The sequence below is a fragment of the Xyrauchen texanus genome, chromosome 4 (genome assembly GCF_025860055.1).
Source record: "Xyrauchen texanus isolate HMW12.3.18 chromosome 4, RBS_HiC_50CHRs, whole genome shotgun sequence".
Classification (NCBI taxonomy): domain Eukaryota; kingdom Metazoa; phylum Chordata; class Actinopteri; order Cypriniformes; family Catostomidae; genus Xyrauchen; species Xyrauchen texanus.
The window spans coordinates 55,915,947-55,933,626 of NC_068279.1; the positions used below are offsets into that span (position 1 = coordinate 55,915,947).

The 17,680-nt window shown below is 38.9% G+C and overlaps 2 protein-coding genes across 3 annotated transcripts in view; both read left to right on the forward strand.

Moving 5' to 3' along the window:
• The first annotated feature begins 3,879 nt into the window (after positions 1 to 3,879).
• The window catches only part of nup214 (nucleoporin 214), a 67,122-nt gene continuing 53,321 nt past the window's right edge, over positions 3,880 to 17,680 (forward strand). For both annotated transcript variants that reach the window (XM_052115638.1, XM_052115632.1), the window contains exons 1-11: positions 3,880 to 4,159; positions 4,680 to 4,875; positions 5,067 to 5,218; positions 5,342 to 5,540; positions 14,468 to 14,538; positions 15,717 to 15,780; positions 15,876 to 15,979; positions 16,119 to 16,225; positions 16,370 to 16,436; positions 16,523 to 16,649; positions 17,381 to 17,539. In XM_052115638.1, coding sequence (XP_051971598.1) covers positions 4,118 to 4,159; positions 4,680 to 4,875; positions 5,067 to 5,218; positions 5,342 to 5,540; positions 14,468 to 14,538; positions 15,717 to 15,780; positions 15,876 to 15,979; positions 16,119 to 16,225; positions 16,370 to 16,436; positions 16,523 to 16,649; positions 17,381 to 17,539 — 1,288 coding nt within the window. In that variant the 5' untranslated portion in view covers positions 3,880 to 4,117. The remainder of the gene's footprint in view (positions 4,160 to 4,679; positions 4,876 to 5,066; positions 5,219 to 5,341; positions 5,541 to 14,467; positions 14,539 to 15,716; positions 15,781 to 15,875; positions 15,980 to 16,118; positions 16,226 to 16,369; positions 16,437 to 16,522; positions 16,650 to 17,380; positions 17,540 to 17,680) is intronic.
• On the forward strand, positions 9,246 to 11,128 carry LOC127635579 (E3 SUMO-protein ligase ZBED1-like). The gene is made up of 2 exons (XM_052115716.1): positions 9,246 to 9,610; positions 10,058 to 11,128. The coding sequence occupies exon 2, from the start codon at positions 10,091 to 10,093 to the stop codon at positions 10,967 to 10,969; it is 879 nt and encodes a 292-aa protein (XP_051971676.1). The 5' UTR covers positions 9,246 to 9,610; positions 10,058 to 10,090; the 3' UTR covers positions 10,970 to 11,128.

Sequence of the window (17,680 nt, forward strand, 5' to 3'; positions counted from 1 at the left end):
TCTTAACACACCCCCAAAAAAACATGGATTGTGTCTCCATCTTCTGATTGGCATTGCCAGCAAGTGGGTGTGTCTTTAAGACCAAGCCTATACAATCTAGAGGGGGTCCAATAGAATCAATGCAATATCTTAAATTGCATAAGGTGCAGACTTCATGTTTTTTAGAATCCTAGCCCACATTCCCTCCTCCAATACCAAGTTTAAGAAAGAAGTTGAAGCTCTGTCCCCCACACTCTGAATTATCAGGGAGTAATATACTGATGCCTCATGACCTTTTCCAAAAGCAGTAATCACCACTCCCAGAGTATCTGCTGCTTTAGGGGGGTGTATGCTACTCCCAGAAATAGTACAGAGCAGGTGGCGCAGTTTTAAATACCTAAAGAACTGAGATCTGGAATCCTAAAACGTTTAACCAAATTTTCAAAGTATCTCAGCACTCCACACTCATATACTGTAGGTCACCGAATGTAGTAACCCCCTCACAATCCACTCTGTCCAGCAGAAAGGGGACTTACTAATACATTGGGGTCAGCCCTAAGCTCAAGGCAACATTTAAATAAATGTCAGAATTAAACACTCTGGACACTTTTTCCATACCGAGTGCAAATGCGAGCTAACGGGTGTAATTTAACATCTCCGGTTAGTTTGATAGAAAGGCTTTGCAATGGCTAAATAGGGGCAAGAACTTCCTGTTCAATACAAAACCAGGGAGGGGCTCTCTCAGGTGGAAGTGACCAATGAGCCAAATGTCTGAGACCGAATGCATAATAATAAAACATATTCTTGGGTAGGTCTAGCCCACCTTTGTCAATCGGCCTATGTAACATACTTAAATTTATTCTGGGACATTTACATTCCAAATGAAGGACTTCACTATGCTATCAAATTGCTTGAAATAAGAGAGGGGGACATCTACAGGGAGAGATTGTAGCAGGTAGTTACATTTTTAATAACATTAACCTTCCCAATCATAGATAAATGTAATGAAGCCCATCTACACACATCGCTCTAAAACCTTTTTATTAAGGGGTCTAAATGAACTCTTACTTAATCATACAAATTTGTTGGGAATAAAATGTCCAAATACTTAATGCCCTGTTTGAGCCACTGGAAGATGCCCGCCTGAAAAGCCGTCGCTGGGCAGTATGCTGTCATAGCCAAAGCTTCGGATTCAGACCAATTGACCCTATATTCTGTGAAATTAGAAAAGGAATGAATCATTCTGTGGAGGCAAGGCATAGATCTAATGGGGTTAGAGACTAATAATAAAATATCATCTGCGCAGAGCAAAAGCTTATGCACCATAATTCCCACCACCACTGGACTATCATCTTCTTATCGCGGCTGCTAATGGTTCCAGGGCAAGACAGAACAATAATTGGGAAAGAGGGCAACCCTGCCTGGTGCCCATATACAGTAAAATAAAATAATAAAATAATCTGAAATTAATCAATTTGTTTGTACCACAGCTAAAGTAACTTAATCCAACCAATAAAAGTTTTCCCGAACTCATATTTTTCCAAAATCTTAAAAAGATAATCCTACTCTACCATATCGAAGTGAGATGGCAACAACCGGAGACTGATAATTTGTCACTGAACACATATTGATGAAACGCCTAATGTTATCAGAAGAGCTAAGGCTCCAAATAAACCCCACCTGATCTATATGTATAAGAGATGTCATTACTTTACTTAATCGGTTAGTCTAGAATTGTTTACAAAATTTTTACATCTAGCTAGATCAGGGAAATTGGACGGTAACACTTACACTCGATTGGATCTTTGTCCGTTTTAAGAATCAGAGTGATCCGGGCTTGTGTCATGGTTGCCGGAAGCTTTTCAATCTTTAATAATTCCGTATGCAGATTTCACTGAGTGAATGGTAGAAAAAGACTATCTCTGATTTATATATCTAGCCAAAAGCTTCCCTGCTTTGTCCCCCATCTCAAAGTATGACTGTATTGCCCTGAATAACCAAAACTCCACCTTCCACGACAAAATAGTTTTATATCTGTATTTCAATCGGGTCAATTCTCTGAGGCCATCAGATGACATTCGGCATTTCAGCTCTAGCCTCAGCACTTTTAATATTCCCTTCCAACTCCATGAGTTCTCTGGCTTTAGTTTTTTCGGTGAATGAAGAATACTGTATGATCTGACCCCTAAGAACCACCTTTAGTTCCTCCCAAGCCATGCCCACAGAGGATACTTAGAAACAGTTGGTCTCCGTATAAACATTGATTTCAGTCTTTAACATTTGTTGGAAATCAAGATTTTGCAAAAGGGATGTATTAAAACACCAACTATATGATTTATTTTCTCAATATGAGGCAACACCTGTGATCCGAGACAAAGTTGTTGAAATGAGGGACTTAAATGTATATTAAAAAAATATTCTATTCTAGAATAAATCTTGTGGACTGATGAATAAAATGTATAGTCTCTACCAGATGGGTTCAAAAGTCTCCAAATATCTGTAAGACCAAGATCTTTACACATTCTGTGAAGCGTCAATGTTGCTCTAGGGGGCTTGACACACAAAAATGTCACAGAAATGTCTTGAAGGTGTGTCCTTCCACAAATCAAACTCCAAGCCTCTAGGTTTCTCGGATGTTTAAGAGTCAAATTCACTCGGAGGCTGCATAAAAACAAATAGACAATGGCTTAGTCCATCAACTTTATAAAAGACATCCCCAGTATCCACTCTCCATTTGACCAGGAACCCCCGTGCAAAAGCAATCCTCTGTCAATGCAAACGTTTCTTTAAGAAGTGTTATTCCACAAACAAACTCCAGCCGCTAGGCGGAACCAGCACAAAAAGAAACAGAAATGGCAACCAGCTTCCTCAGACAACAGAGTGATATTCAGTGAGTCAATCCACTCACATAAGAAACACCAAATGGCTTACTCACTCCAGTTTATTTATGAAGGACAGTACTTGTTTGGGACGCATAAATACTTTGCCTCCATCTTTCGTTTCTATTATCAGTTTGGCCGGAAACATCAGTGCAAAAGTGATCTTCCATTGATGTAAGTGTTTCTTACGCACCTTGAATCGATTGCGTTTCTCTCTTGCCGAATTCGCAAAGTCCGGAAACAAGAAAATATTGTGATTCTATCAAGAAAGCTTTCCTCTGCTCCTCGCCTCACGCAACACAAGTTCTTTATCGGATGATCTCAGAAATTTGGCCAGAATTGATCGGGGCCTGTCTCCCTCAGCAGATCTGCGAGCCGGGAATTTGTGAGATCTGTGTGTGTGTGTGTGTGTGTGTGTGTGTGTGTGTGTGTGTGTGTGTGTGTTTGAGCGTGTAGTTATCACTTTGTGGGGACCAAATGTCCCCATAAGGATAGAAAACCCACAAAATTATGTTTTGTGAAAATGTAAAAATGCAGAAAGTTTTTTGTGAGGTTTAGGGGATAGAATATAAAGTTTGTACAGTATATGTCTATGGAAAGTCCCCATAAAACAGGGAAACACAACGTGTGTGTGTGTGTGTGTGTGTGTGTGTGTGTGTGTGTGTGTGTGTGTGTGTGTGTGTGTGTGTGTGTGTGTGTGAGCGTGTATTTATCACTTTGTGGGGACCAAATGTCCCCATAAGGATAGTAAAACCCGACATTTTTGACCTTGTGGGGACAATTTGTCGGTCCCCATGAGGAAAACAGCTTATAAATCATACTAAATTATGTTTTTTGAAAATGTAAAAATGCAGAAAGTTTTCTGTGAGGGTTAGGTTTAGGGGTAGGGTTAGGTTTAGGGGATAGAATATAAAGTTTGTACAGTATAAAAACCATTATGTCTATGGAAAGTCCCCATAAAACATGGAAACACAACAAGTGTGTGTATGTGTGTGTGTGTGTGTGTGTGTGTGTGTGTGTGTGTGTGTGTGTGTGTGTGTGTGTGTGTGTCCTCTAGAGGCCGCTGTCTGATATCACGATGACATATTTCGTGTTCAAAACACGCGTGATTTCCTGCTTAAGTTCAGCGCGGGTTCTTGCTAACATGAAGGGAGCTTGACATTACCAGAGTAAATTCCTTAAATCATAATTCTTCTCATTGTTAATAAGATAGTCACTTGTTATTGGACTTTAAGACACTCGAGGGAAGGTTTGTAAACATGGGCGACGATCCAGACTCCATTCCAGAGAGAGAGATGAAGGTGAGCGAATTTCAACAGCGATACTTTCATTATAATTATTGTTGTTATTATCAGTATTGTTATTGTTACTATTAATTCATACGGTACATCATGTAGTAGTTTATACAGTGTTATTTTGCGTGTGGGAACTCGTGACTCGTGTTTTTCCAGTTGCATAAATAAATAAATAATTTTCTCTAATACGATTGTAGTTCAAGTCATAGATACACTGTGATTTGAATCAGCTCCAGTTGATTTGAACACTCAAACACCTGTAATCATGACTCATAAATACACTGAAGAATCACAATCAGCACCAGCACTAATCTAATGAGTGTAAACAAGATTCAATAACATGTTTCTGATTTCATTCCTTTAATAAAGAATGTCCAGTACATGAAGAGAGTTGATATCAGTAGTGTTGCTTTCATTAGTTTCACTTTTACTTTGAATCTGTCAGCTGAGAATGACAGCATTATTCAAATTCATAAACACACTAGCTGTGAGTTCCATTGTGTCACCTGATGTTTCTGCTGTTCAGGATTTCCAGTTTCGTCAGATGAAGAAGATTCGAGTGTTTGAATCCCCTCATGATCTGCCTAAAGAACGCTCCAGTCTGCTTGTGATCTCTAACAGATATGGCCTGACATTCACTGCTCGAGACAAAACACTCAAAGTGTTCCTGACTAAAGACATCATCTCAGCTGCACGTGTGGAGGGAAACACCAATGACATAGGTGACATGGAAACACACCTACACATACATAAAGACCAGAGATCCATAGAACAACATTAAAGCCAGTGCCATACTAGCAGACCCCAAACAACTGGATTTTGTTAATGAAGCTCACACCTGAAAATCACTGATGAGATCAGACCGATGTGTGGCGTTCAGTGTCATATTAATGTGTCTGTTGTGTCTCATCAGTGGAGAGTGTGAGTGCTGTGACAGTGACAGTAGATCTGTGGATTCATCACATGACTCTGAGCAGTGATGAGCTCACGCTGTCTGTGTGCGGCGCGACTGACGCCGCTGATCTCACGCTAGATTTCTACGACGTCCGCACATTCTTCAACAAGGTATTTTCTCTAAAACTAGCTGAAATTTAAGTTTTCAAATAATAAAAATGGAGCCTTTTGCTTAATTTGACATCTGGTATGGCTTATGTGAGATGCTGATAATTAACGCTGTGTCTGTTTCAGGTCAGACAGGACAAACGTCCCTTCACGTCCTTCAGACCGGCGGTCTCATCAGGTGTCCTGGTCCAGGATCTGAAGTGGAGTCCAGTGGAGGCATCTCGTCTAGCCGTGTGTCTGTCTGATGGCAGTATGATGGTGCTGGACGTGCAGGATTCAGTGAATGTGGTCGCGCAGCTACCTATGTCTGAGGGAATCACATGCGGTCAGTGTTTAATGTCTCACTGATAATGACCTATAAAATCATTAGAGTGTCTGATGGTCAGATGTATACAGTTCAAGTGTTATGGGGTGTCCAAACATCATGCCCTGCAGTTTCATCACACGTAATGAAATGCATCCGTTCACGTCTGTCTCAGGTGATCAGTGAGCTGATTTCATTACTACATAAATCACATATCATATACACAGTAGGGTTTCAACAGTTTGAGATTTTCACAGTATAATAACCATCTCAGAAAATAGCACGGTATTACACAATTACTAATTTATAATCAGTGAAAACAGAATGGTTATTTTATTTATTTTGCGCTAACATTTTATTATAACAAACTTGAAACCATTTATTTTATTGAAGTATGTGTAAAAAAAAAGTCTCACTTTTGAAAATAAAATAAGAAAGCAAACAGAATTATAAACATGATAGAAATGTAACTATAACATGTTCTATAACTAAAGCATGTTAAATGAACTACTAAATGAAAAAAAACATGAGCTGTGTGAGCTTTTAAAGTAATGTCCTATGATTATTAATAATTAACATATATTGCTGCTGTTTGATGTCAAAATCTACAGGAAGTTTCTCTCCCCCTTTTATATGAGCCCATTATTATCCCGTTTGTTATCTAATATTACATATTTATACACATATTACACAGAAGGAAAGCTCCTCATTACCATGGTCAGTGTAGCTAGTCCTAAATAATAATAATAATAAATGTATGTATTTATGAAAAATAAATACTAGCTGAAACACATCTTGAAACTTTAACTACAACTGCCACTGTTGATATAAAATGAGGTCTAATAGATTCTACCTTTAGATTATTTCATAAGAAACTAGAACATGTTGTCAAAATATAACAGTTACTTTTACACATGTAAAATCCTGAAACAAATTTGTAAAGGTGATGTGTGTAATTATTAATATTTTTGACTATTTTGTGTAAGGGACCACATCGGGCTGTAAGTAGTGCATGGGGGGGGCACATTTTATTACTTTTGAGATACAATGTTCTGCATTGATTTGGTTTTTGTAACTTTTAAGCCCAGAAATATTTGTGTACTCAATTTTCTGAAGTGTATCTGTGACTAGTGGGACTATTCTGCAATAGAGGTCGACCGATATTGTTTTTGAAATCCGGGTCGGCCGATGGCGGATTAATGCTGCTGATTTATTTTGGCCGATATGTGCTTGTTTTTAACCTCTTATTTGAACCTTTTATTTGAAAGATAAAATGTAACACAAATAATTACTTAAGATAGACAACATTTCTCAACAAATACATTTATTGAACGCTTGACCAATCTGCACTTGTACACTTAAAAATGTATAATGTAAAAACATATTGTATAAATAATGTATAACAAATATATTAAATAAACAAAGCAGGTGTCACTGAACTGCTCCGAGACACGAAGGTTGAGATCCAAATGCAGCTTTAATTAAGGGGCAATCCAGACACGTAATCCAATATTCAGAGCATCCAAGAGAAGCACAGGCATAACTAGGGATGGGTATCGTTAAGGTTTTAATGGTATTACTATCTTACCGATACTGCTTATCGATCCGGTACTTTAACGGTATTTTTAACGGTTCTTTTTGTTATAATATATATATATTACACAAATATAAACGTTATATAGGCACAGTGATTTATTTTCAGTAAGGTCTACTAACATTACTGTTCAGGTGTGGTCTAAAAAGAAATCTAATAAAGTAATCAATTGTAAAATAACACTGCATAGTTTATCATAGATAGATTAATGCTTATTAATGTAGCAGTTATTCATTCAAGAGCTGTAAGTGATTTTTTCTTTGCCTTTTGTTCACGTTTGTCACGTTTTTTTTTGGCAGTAACATATCAAAAGTTTTTAATTAAATATTAAGGAGTTATACAAATGTAATCCTTACTGTTTTGTCCAAGGAACTTAGCTTCTTCCTTAGGCACTGGATGAGGTCTGCTCACTCTAGGGGAAAATGACTCTAGGGGCAGCGTGTGCCGAACACGTGTTCCACAACAACACTAGGCTGCCCACAGATGCACCTGCCTAATAATCGGCTTGATATGCGTGGATATTGGCCGATGCCGATTATGTAAAAAATGCAAAACAAATCGGCCGATTAATCGGTCGACCTCTATTCTGCAATTGCCAAAAGTATTATATTGCTCTACATATGTAGATAATTTTCTATCAGGCCTTAAAAAACTGAATAAAGCTGAGCTTATAAATGTAATTTACTATCTCTACTTCACTGTTCATTTATTATTCAATTTAACACACTATATCAGTGGTCTGTTTTAAAAAGTTTTGGTCTGTTTTAACTTTTCATGTTTGGGCAAAGTGGGCGAGTAAAACTTCACCCGTTTATATGCTAAAAGTGTCATGATGCATGTCAATGATTACCCCTCCATGTGTCAATGATGCAGAGATCTACTTCTATATTTAATTGAATCACTGAGAAGGTTTACCTGCAAAATTAGTAGCACCAAACATCACAAGCAGCCTCAAGAATGGACAGAGTAGCCATATAACACTTTTCCTTGAGCAGAATATTGCACTACAGATCGCTGAGTTTGTTCAAAGGGAGATAGAAAAAGTGCACTCGCATGCATGGTTGCCAGATTGCACAAAATAAGTATAACATTAGGCAGAAGATTTCCAATTTGCGCAAGTATAAATCTCCAACTGGAGGTGTTGTGTCTAGAGCTGTCGCGATAGTCAATATATCGACTTATCGCACAATATATGGAAATGAGCGCGATCGTTTTTGGTGCCGCAATATATTGCAACTGATAATTTGTTTTATTATTAAAAATAATAATTAGATTCATTTTTACATTAAAATGAACGTCACCAACATTTTAGTTGATCGCGCTGCCTCTGTCATCTTGTCTGCACTCTGTGTCGGAGGCGGGGCTCAGGCAGCGTGTCCACACACTCACACACACACACACACACACACACACACAGAGAGAGAGAGCGGACACCGTCAGGTGAAGAGAAGGCGTGAACCAACTGCATTTGAAAGTGTTCTGTTTCGTGACATCTACAGCGAGCCAGTTAGGAAGAACGAGTCCAACATGGAATTGATTTCAAAGCACCGGAGCAATCTTCAGCTCCGGTGTGGGAACATTTTGGCTTTAAGCCGAACGAGAGAGGGGAGCTAATTAACGTGAACGAGCCGGTATGTCGACTGTGTTTTAAAACAGTAGCAACGAAAAGAGGCAACACGACAAACTTAAAATCGCACCTAAAACATAACCATCCCACCCAGTTTTTCAACCTGGGAACAACAACTGCAGCAGGAGTTGGAGAGGGGCCTTCTTCCAGACAGTTATCTGTTGCAGATGCCTTTTCCCGACAGTGCAAATATAAAAGTGACAGCGCGAAATGGCGCACACTCACGGATAGCGTAACTCGCTATATAGCCAAAGAGATGCAGCCATTATACACGGTCGAAAAACCAGCATTTAAAAATATGCTGCAAACTTTTGACAAACAGTACGAATTGCCAAAGAAAACGTACATCTCCCAAACTGCCATTCCATCCTTGTACAATAAAGTAAAAGACGATATTCTGATAAAAGACATCTCCTTTTACTCTGCCACTACAGATATGTGGTCAAGCTCAAATATGACATCTTAAATGAGCTTGACCATACACTACATAACTGCTGACTGGACTCTGCAGTCAAAGTGTTTAGAGACCAGATACATACCCCAGAACCACACTGCGGATGTGCTTGCTGAAGCCCTTCAGTTTGCTTTAGCAGACTGGGAATTGGATGAGCGCAAAATGGCCTGTATAACTACAGACAACGGTGCTAACATTGTGGCTGCAATACGTAATCTTGGCTGGCCATGGCTCAATTGCTTTGGACACAACCTCCATTTGGCTGTTTCCCATGGACTGGACAGTGACAAGGATCGCACAGCACGTGCCATGGGACTTTGTAGGAATCTTGTCAACACCTTCAACCTGAGCTGGCTAAAGAAGAGAGACCTGAGGAAGGCACAGACTGAAACGTCCCCCAACACAATCTAGTACTGGTGAGTGATGATACCGGTAACTTGTTATACAACACAAAATATTTAGGGTTTATATAAACTTAATTTAAAGGGTTTTTATTATTTATTACTTTGGGGCCTGTTTGTATGTATTAAATAATTGGTTACATTATAATAACTATATTATTATTTGTGAAAGTACTACAACACTATAAAAATATTGTTGGTTTAACTTAATTAAATAAGTAACCTGGTTGCCTTAAAATTTTAAGTTCATTGAAATTGAAAAATTTAGTTAATACAATGAAGCAGATTGATTTAACCATCAGAAACTCAAACTATTATGTTATCTGAACCACATAAATTATATATATAAGTTGATTTGACAAAAGAAAAAATTTTGTGATTACAAATTATTTTACAGTGTAGTTAAAGTAGCATTTGTTAAATAATGTTAGACAAAAAAAAACAATGTTATATTTTCCACAGGATGTCGCCACACGATGGGGTACCAAGCACAGAATGATCGAGAGGGTGCTAGAGCAACTTCCAGCCATAAGACGTGTCCTGGTTGAAGATCGAAAACATGGCCACCTCAACCCAACCTGGCAGGATGTTTCTGTGTTGGAATCCATTAATGCAGCAATGAAGCCAGTGGCTGATTTCACGGATGTCCTCTCAGGGGAAAAATATATCACTGTGTCCTCAGTAAAGCCTGTGTTGGAACTTCTTAAAGGTGAACTTTTATCACCAGACCCCAATGACACTGCACTGACAGCAAACATAAAGGCAAACATGTGCAGGGTGTTGAAAGAGAAATACAGCCTACCTGAAATCCGAAACCTTCTGACAAAGGCCACCATCTTGGATCCAAGGTATCGTGGTACCATGGAGGATGCAGAGGTCTTGGATGATGTAAAAGAAAAGCTATTGCAAGAACTACTAGACATGAACGAGGAAGAAGGAAAAGGAGAATGTGCCAGTGGTGAGAACTGCGTTGAAGCTGCAGGGGGAAATGAAGGATCTGAATCTGGACCTCCAGCAAGCAAGAAGAAGAGGCTGTGTGACCTTCTCCAGCACAGAAGAAACCTACTTGCAAGTCACCAGACTCAGGCATCGGTTCCAAAAAGAGTGCAGGCTGATGTGGAGCTGACCAGGTTCCTCCAGGAAGAACCAGTTCATGCATCATCTGATCCCTTAATGTGGTGGCGTGATAACTACAGAAGATTTCCCCTAGTAGCCAAGTTAGCACAAAAATACATGTGCATTTGTGCAACAAGCACCAGCTCAGAAAGACTGTTTAGCACAGCTGGTAACATTGTTAACCCAGTAAGATCCTGCCTTAAGCCCCACAAGGTAAACATGTTGGTGTTCCTTTCTCGGAATCTGCCTAACAATTAAAAAACTAATCTGGCAGCAGAAATGTCCTGTTGATGCATCTGTGCCTTTGTGTGAGACACTTTAAAAGTTTAAATTGACATATTACTTTGTTTTGATCTAGTTCTTGATACCTTGCACTTTTTTGTTAACGAAAGTGTATTTATTTACTTGTTTTATTTATTTGGGATATATTTTTTCACATTTCACAATGTTTAAATATTGAATAGAATAAGAATAAAATGTTCTTTGAGACAGTGTACTTACATTATTATGCTATTATATTGTCATTATGTAATCAGTGGCATAAAATGGTCTGAAAATTACAATAATATTGTTTATCGCAATTAATTTTGGTGCAATATATCGCACAACAAAAAGCAGTTATCGTGAAAGCTCTAGTTGTGTCTCTTATATGGCAACCTGGAGCATGTTAAACGCCTGTGGAGACGTGTTACGTCCCAATGCAAGTTAACCGAAATATCTAATGAAAAAAAAATTATTTGCCGATAAATGAGCCGCGGGCCACATTATACCATGTGGAGGCCCTGATCCAGACCACGGGCCGCACATTGCCCATGTCTGCTTTAGCTGTTTGCGAGGTTATCATTAAATCTGCCTCGGCAGTCTGAAATAGTCGATCACTTGGGCGGCCGCCGAAATATCTTCAATGGGAGAACCATGGCGTTGTTCTATGCCTGCTGTCCTAGTCCGAATAGACCAGTTGAGAAACACTGCTTTAACTCTCTCTCACACACACACAGACACACAAATGTACATGTATGATAACCATACATTTTCAAACTGTGGTATACCGTGAAACCGGTATACCGCTGCAACCCTAATACACAGTGTGTATTTAGCACTAAAAGTCAGTAGAACATTCCTCCAAATAGAATATAAATAAAGTAAACTTTACATAATATCATACTAAGTCCATATTGCTATACACTGTATGTAATATCTAATTATAGGAATTCTAAATTAAAAGCACATTTAATCTAACAACAAACATGACCTTTCAAGCACAATTTTCAGTTATTTTATTTGCATACCTGTATTAATTTCACAAGCAGTGTTTACTACTGTATTACCTGTATTAACTGAACTTCAGAAGTGCTTCACTTCAGTGTCAGTTTATTTTGCCCTCAGTCATACTGCAGATGTTCTGTGAAGTCTTGTGCATGGATATTATTGGACCCTATTGACACATGTTTTTCTATAGCACATTAGTATAGTACATAATTCCATAATAAATGCACAAGAGAAAAAGAAACAATGCATACATTCAAAACAACCACAACATTGATGCTTTTACAATATATCATAAGCAAGGGGAAAATAAATAGTTTTAAGCTTAGATTTAAATACATTGATAGTGGAAGATGTTCCATTATGATTTCCAAATGTGGTGAATGCATACAAAATTGTGGAATTCAGTCATGAAAATAGAATTAAACATAAAACACAAACAAAAGCTTGATTAAATTGCTACTTTAGATAAATTGTAAGTTTCAGTGTATTAGGAATAATAATTTCAATAATGTTATTATTATTTTTTATAATATGTAAAGGATAATGTGCCGTCAGCTGATTGATATCCCAAAATAAACTTAGACAGGGTGATTAGTATCCCGATGTGAAGCGAAGCTGTCTTTTATCTTCCTGAAGGGGTTTATTTTGTGATAAAAGCTGTCTGACTTTAAATTATCCATCTTATTACACTGCTACAAACCAAATAAATGGACATAAAAATATTGATTTGCATTGAAATTATATGAGAATAAATAAATAAATCACTGAACTGCTGAATTCCACCTCTGATTTCCGTTGAAGTTCTGTTGGTGTTTATTTAGTAACTAATGAACGTCTGACTCCTCATAATCCATCTTATTACAAGACAACTTGCCAAATAAATAAATGCACATGAAACATTGATTGGAGTTATTTATTTTATGAGCTTACTTTTAGCGATCGCACAGTGATTCTAGAAGCAGGAAAGATGACTCGCTGTACCCGGATGTGCGGTCTGATACGTGGATGTGCGGTTGTTACTCAGAAATATCCGACCACTAGATGGCAACATTGACCAATCAGAATTGAGTATTCCAGAGAGCCATGTGATAATCATTATCAAACAAGCAAGAGTTCTGTTGCTCTGAATATAAATCAGATTTTTACATCAATCTTTTGACCAAAAATAGCTGCAGTATTTTCTTTAAAAGAAATTCATCTATTTTCATTTCTTTAAAGATTTTTGAATTGATTTGATAAGACCATCTATTGCGGAAGTAACATTGGAAAACGTATGATGGAGAAATAAAATTAAAGACCATTTCAAGGAATGTTCATTGGTGACGTCAAATGATGTCGTTCCATTTACATTTCCTGCTTGTCAAAACAGAGACTATTTAGCAGAGACGGCCCTCTTCTATTAAAATGAATGGGAAAAATTGTAACGTGCAATGGCAACCAATGGTCAACCCACCCGTCTTTCAGTTAAAAGAGCCAATCAACTTGTAGATACAGAAATCACCTGTCACTCAACCTGAAACACACGTGCATTAGCTACTGAAGACTTAGTGTAATCTGAGGTAAAGAAACACAATTTATTATACCATTTGTGACGGAACGACATGCCCTTCCCATGGATCATCATCGCCCCGTGATGGGGCTCGCGTGATCCAATGAAGGGCCTCATCACTGCTGCCTTTAAACACTGAACGCACCTTCCCTCACGAGACCGGTCTCTATCTGCTGGTATCTTTACATGAACGGGGAAACCCCAGTGCAAGTTAGACGTGACGTCGGGGATTGAGCACGTGTCGTTGCTGACGGGCCAGGATGCCGGCCCGCTGTTCCACTCAAAGGAGGCAAATGAAGCACCTCCGACCAAGAAGGGGAGCGTGTCGTGGCTACTGGGACCCCGCCCACTATCACCTGGACTTTTCCCTGTCTTCACTACTCATCCTTCATATAGCACTTTCGACCGTGAAGCACTTACAACCCCTTTGAATTGGACACTTTATTCCCCCTTTTCTATTGTTTATTATTTTAAATAAATGCCTCTCCGAGGCCTGATGCCACACCCACTGTGTCTGTCTCTTGCTCCCCACACCACACTGTGTTATCAGATTTTACTGCTTTTTTTAAATATTTTCTTTTATCAAATCTTGACCAACTGTTTTGAAGATTTCATACTTTCCTCATTCAAATAGATAGTAGCTGCACTGTCATGATGCTTGTTTAAATAGACAAATAGCTGCCAAATCTGCCCAAGAGTGTTCCAAAGATGGCCACCGAGTGGACTGACTTGGCTTGAAAAAGGGACTTTGTTGAAAGGATGTGGAAATATGTCTGAAGCATTCTCATTCCTTTGTTTATGTTTACATTCTGAAATGGTCTATACTGAAATTAGAAACAGATTTCATAGGGCTCTATTTATTTATTTATTTATAATGGAGGTTTATTCAATAATTTAATGTTTTAGTATATACATTTTTTCTCTCTCTTTATTTGTAGTGTGCTGGAGTCCCAAAGGCAAGCAGGTGTCTGCTGGGAAACAGGATGCTACAGTAGTTCAGTTCACTCCTGTAAGTCTGTAGTTGAAGTCAGAAGTTTACATACACCTTAGCGGAATATATTTAAACTCAGTTTTTCACAATTCCTGGCATTTAATGGTAGAACACATTCCCTGTCTCAGGTCAGTTAGGAACACTACTTTATTTTAAGAATGTGAAATGTCAGAATAATAGTAGAGAGAATGAATTATTTCAGCTTTTATTTCTTTCATCACATTCCCAGTGGGTCAGAGGTTTACATACACTTTATAAGTATGTGTTAGCATTGCCTTTAAATTGTTTAACTTGGGTCAAATGTTTTAGGTATCCTTCCACAAGATTCTCACAATAAGATGCTGGAATATTGTCCCATTCCTCCGGACAGAATTAATGTACTTGAGTCAGGTTTAGGCCTCCTTGCTCATACACGCCTTTTCAGTTCTGCCCACAAATTTTCTATCAGATTGAGGTCAGGTCTTTGTGATGGACACTCCAATATCTTGACTTTGTTGTCCTTAAGCCATTTTGCCACAACTTTGGAGGTATGCTTGGGGTCATTGTCCATTTGGAAGACCCATTTCTGGCTGAACTTCATTGCTGATGTCTTGAGATTTTGCTTCAATATATCCACATCATTTTCCTTCGTCATGATCCCATCTATTTTGTGAAGTGCACCTGTTCCTCCTGCAGCAAAGCACCCCACAACATGATGCTGCCACCCCCATGATTCATGGTTGGGATGCTATTCTTCGGATTGCAAGCCTCACCCTTTTTACTCCAAACATAACGATGGTCATTATGGTCAAACAGTTAAATTGTTGTTTCATCAGACCAGAGGACATTTCTCCAAAAGTAAGATCTATGTCCCCATGTGCACTTGCAAACTGTAGTCTGGCTTATTTTTTGGATGTAAACTTCTGACCCACTGGAATTGTGATATAGTCAATTAAAAGTGAAACAATCTGTCTGTAAACAATTGTTGAAAAATTACTCTTATCATGCACAAAGTAGATATCATAAACGACTTGCCAAAACTATAGTTTGGTAATATGAAATCTGTGGAGTGGTTTAAAAATGAGCTTTAATGACTTCAACCTAAGTGTGTGTCAACTTCTGACTTCAACTGTACTGTAAGAGTATTTATGACATTATTATTATTATTATTATTAGTGTAGATTTAATTCTTCTCACTGTGTGTGTTTGTCTGACAGACGTTACAGGCTAAGAAGGTGATTCCCTGTCCCAGATTCTACAATCAGGACAACCCTGTGAAAGGTGCCAGAACCCGCTCAACTGCTGTAGAGTGATATCGCGCAGCATCTACATTAGACACCACTAACACTCACGTGTGTCTTACTTTCTCTCTGCAGTGCTGGATGTGTTGTGGTTGAGCACGTATAACTTTGCGGTGGCTTACGCGGCGGCCGACGGATCGCCAGAGACGCCACCTGACCTGGTGGTCGTGTCACTTCCTGTGAGTTCAGAACACAAATCTCACAGCATAAACACAATTTCAGACAGCCACATACCGAGATCACTAACAGATACTTGTGTGTTTGTGTGTGTGGGTGTGGGTGTGGGTGTGGGTGTGCGTGTGGGTGTACGTGCGCCAGAAAAAGGATGAGGAGAGAGATGAATGCTATCTGAACTTTAATGACGTGGTGTACGGCACCTGCACAGAGAGACAGCATCACTACTTCCTGTGTCATATAGAGGACTGGTAAGACTGCTGTGCGTGTTATGTAGAAGTGTTACACACTTGTGAGTACACACTACATACTAGGAAATGATTAGCGTTAGACTTTTCAGGCTTCTCACTTTTGTTACCCATAAATCAGTAAATTAACGAATCTCTTCTGTACAGGGATCTGGTGTTAGCTGCTTCAGCCGCTGCTATTGAGGTCAGCATCATGGCCAAACAAGTGGACAAGGTAATGATCAGTAGCACACACTGCAAACCAGAGCGGCTCTCAATCGAAGTACAGTAGAGTCTGATGATTGCTGTGTGTGTTTGCAGGTGAACTGGGAGATGTGGCTGCTAGAAGACGCCAGTAGAGCGGAGCTGCCCGTCACAGAGAACAGTGATGACACATTTCCTGTGGGTGTAGCTATAGATTACACCAGTCAGGAGGAGATTCAGCTGTGTAAGAGTGCTACAGATGCTGAATACTGATGCACTACATGTTTGTGTGACTGGAGTTTTGGAGAAAGTGATGCTGAACACAGATGAGAGAGTGTTCTGTTCATACCTTTACAGAAAAAAAAAGTTTTTTTGTTTTTAAATAAGAGTAATCATAAATATTGCTTTAAGACGAAACCAAGACGTCTTAGAAAGTGGGCATGCACAAGTGCAATCTGTTGAGGGCCACAACTAACACAAAATGCTGCGAACAGTCATTGATGCTTGCAGAGACGACACACAATGTTAAGAACTGAGAGCGTGTAAAGTTTTCAACCGGATCAGTTTGGGATTCTCGTTTATTATTTACTCAATTTGAGTAAATGGAATTCTTAAAAAGATGTTATGCTGCTTCCTTGGGGAAGTACTGAAGTAAATAATAAAAATACCTTTTTATGATCTTTTATTTATTTATTTTTTAAATGAAAGTGCCTGCCAAATAGATTTGGATAATGATGCATGCAGGCTGTTACATTTGCTATGTTGTCTCACCTTTAAGAAATGAAGAGGGGCTGCTGTGCTTTATCTCAATATTTTGAGCAACAACAGCCAAGTAATGACACTGTCTTCAATATGAATATTCTCCTAAGGTGTATTGTTGTATTATCCAGTTTATTTGTATGTTAGTTACCATGTTTTCCGCTCTCTTCTGGCTGTTAGTTTGTGATTGCTGTGTGTGTCTGTGTTGTTCTTCAGCTGATGAGAAGAGTTGTCCTCCGGCACCGACGCTGATGCTGCTGTGTACAGATGGCGTTCTGTGTCCGTTCTCTTTACTCAACCTGAACCACGGGGCTAAACAGCTGACTGTGAGTGCCAGTGAGCTTCCTGTGGATGGAGAGAGACCGCCGGCTGCCAGTAAGACAGCAGCAATATCATATCACTACACTACTCTGTGTCAAACCTACTCACACTTGAGTTTGATTCCATGTGTGCGTCATCACTGTGAGTGCAGTATCCTTCCCGAGAACACCTGCACTTTCTTTAGATAAATGTCTC

What these genes read in the sequence shown, in the direction of transcription:
- LOC127635579 (XM_052115716.1), top strand. Translation starts at nt 10,091, where the DNA reads ATGATCGAGAGGGTGCTAGAGCAACTTCCAGCCATAAGACGTGTCCTG.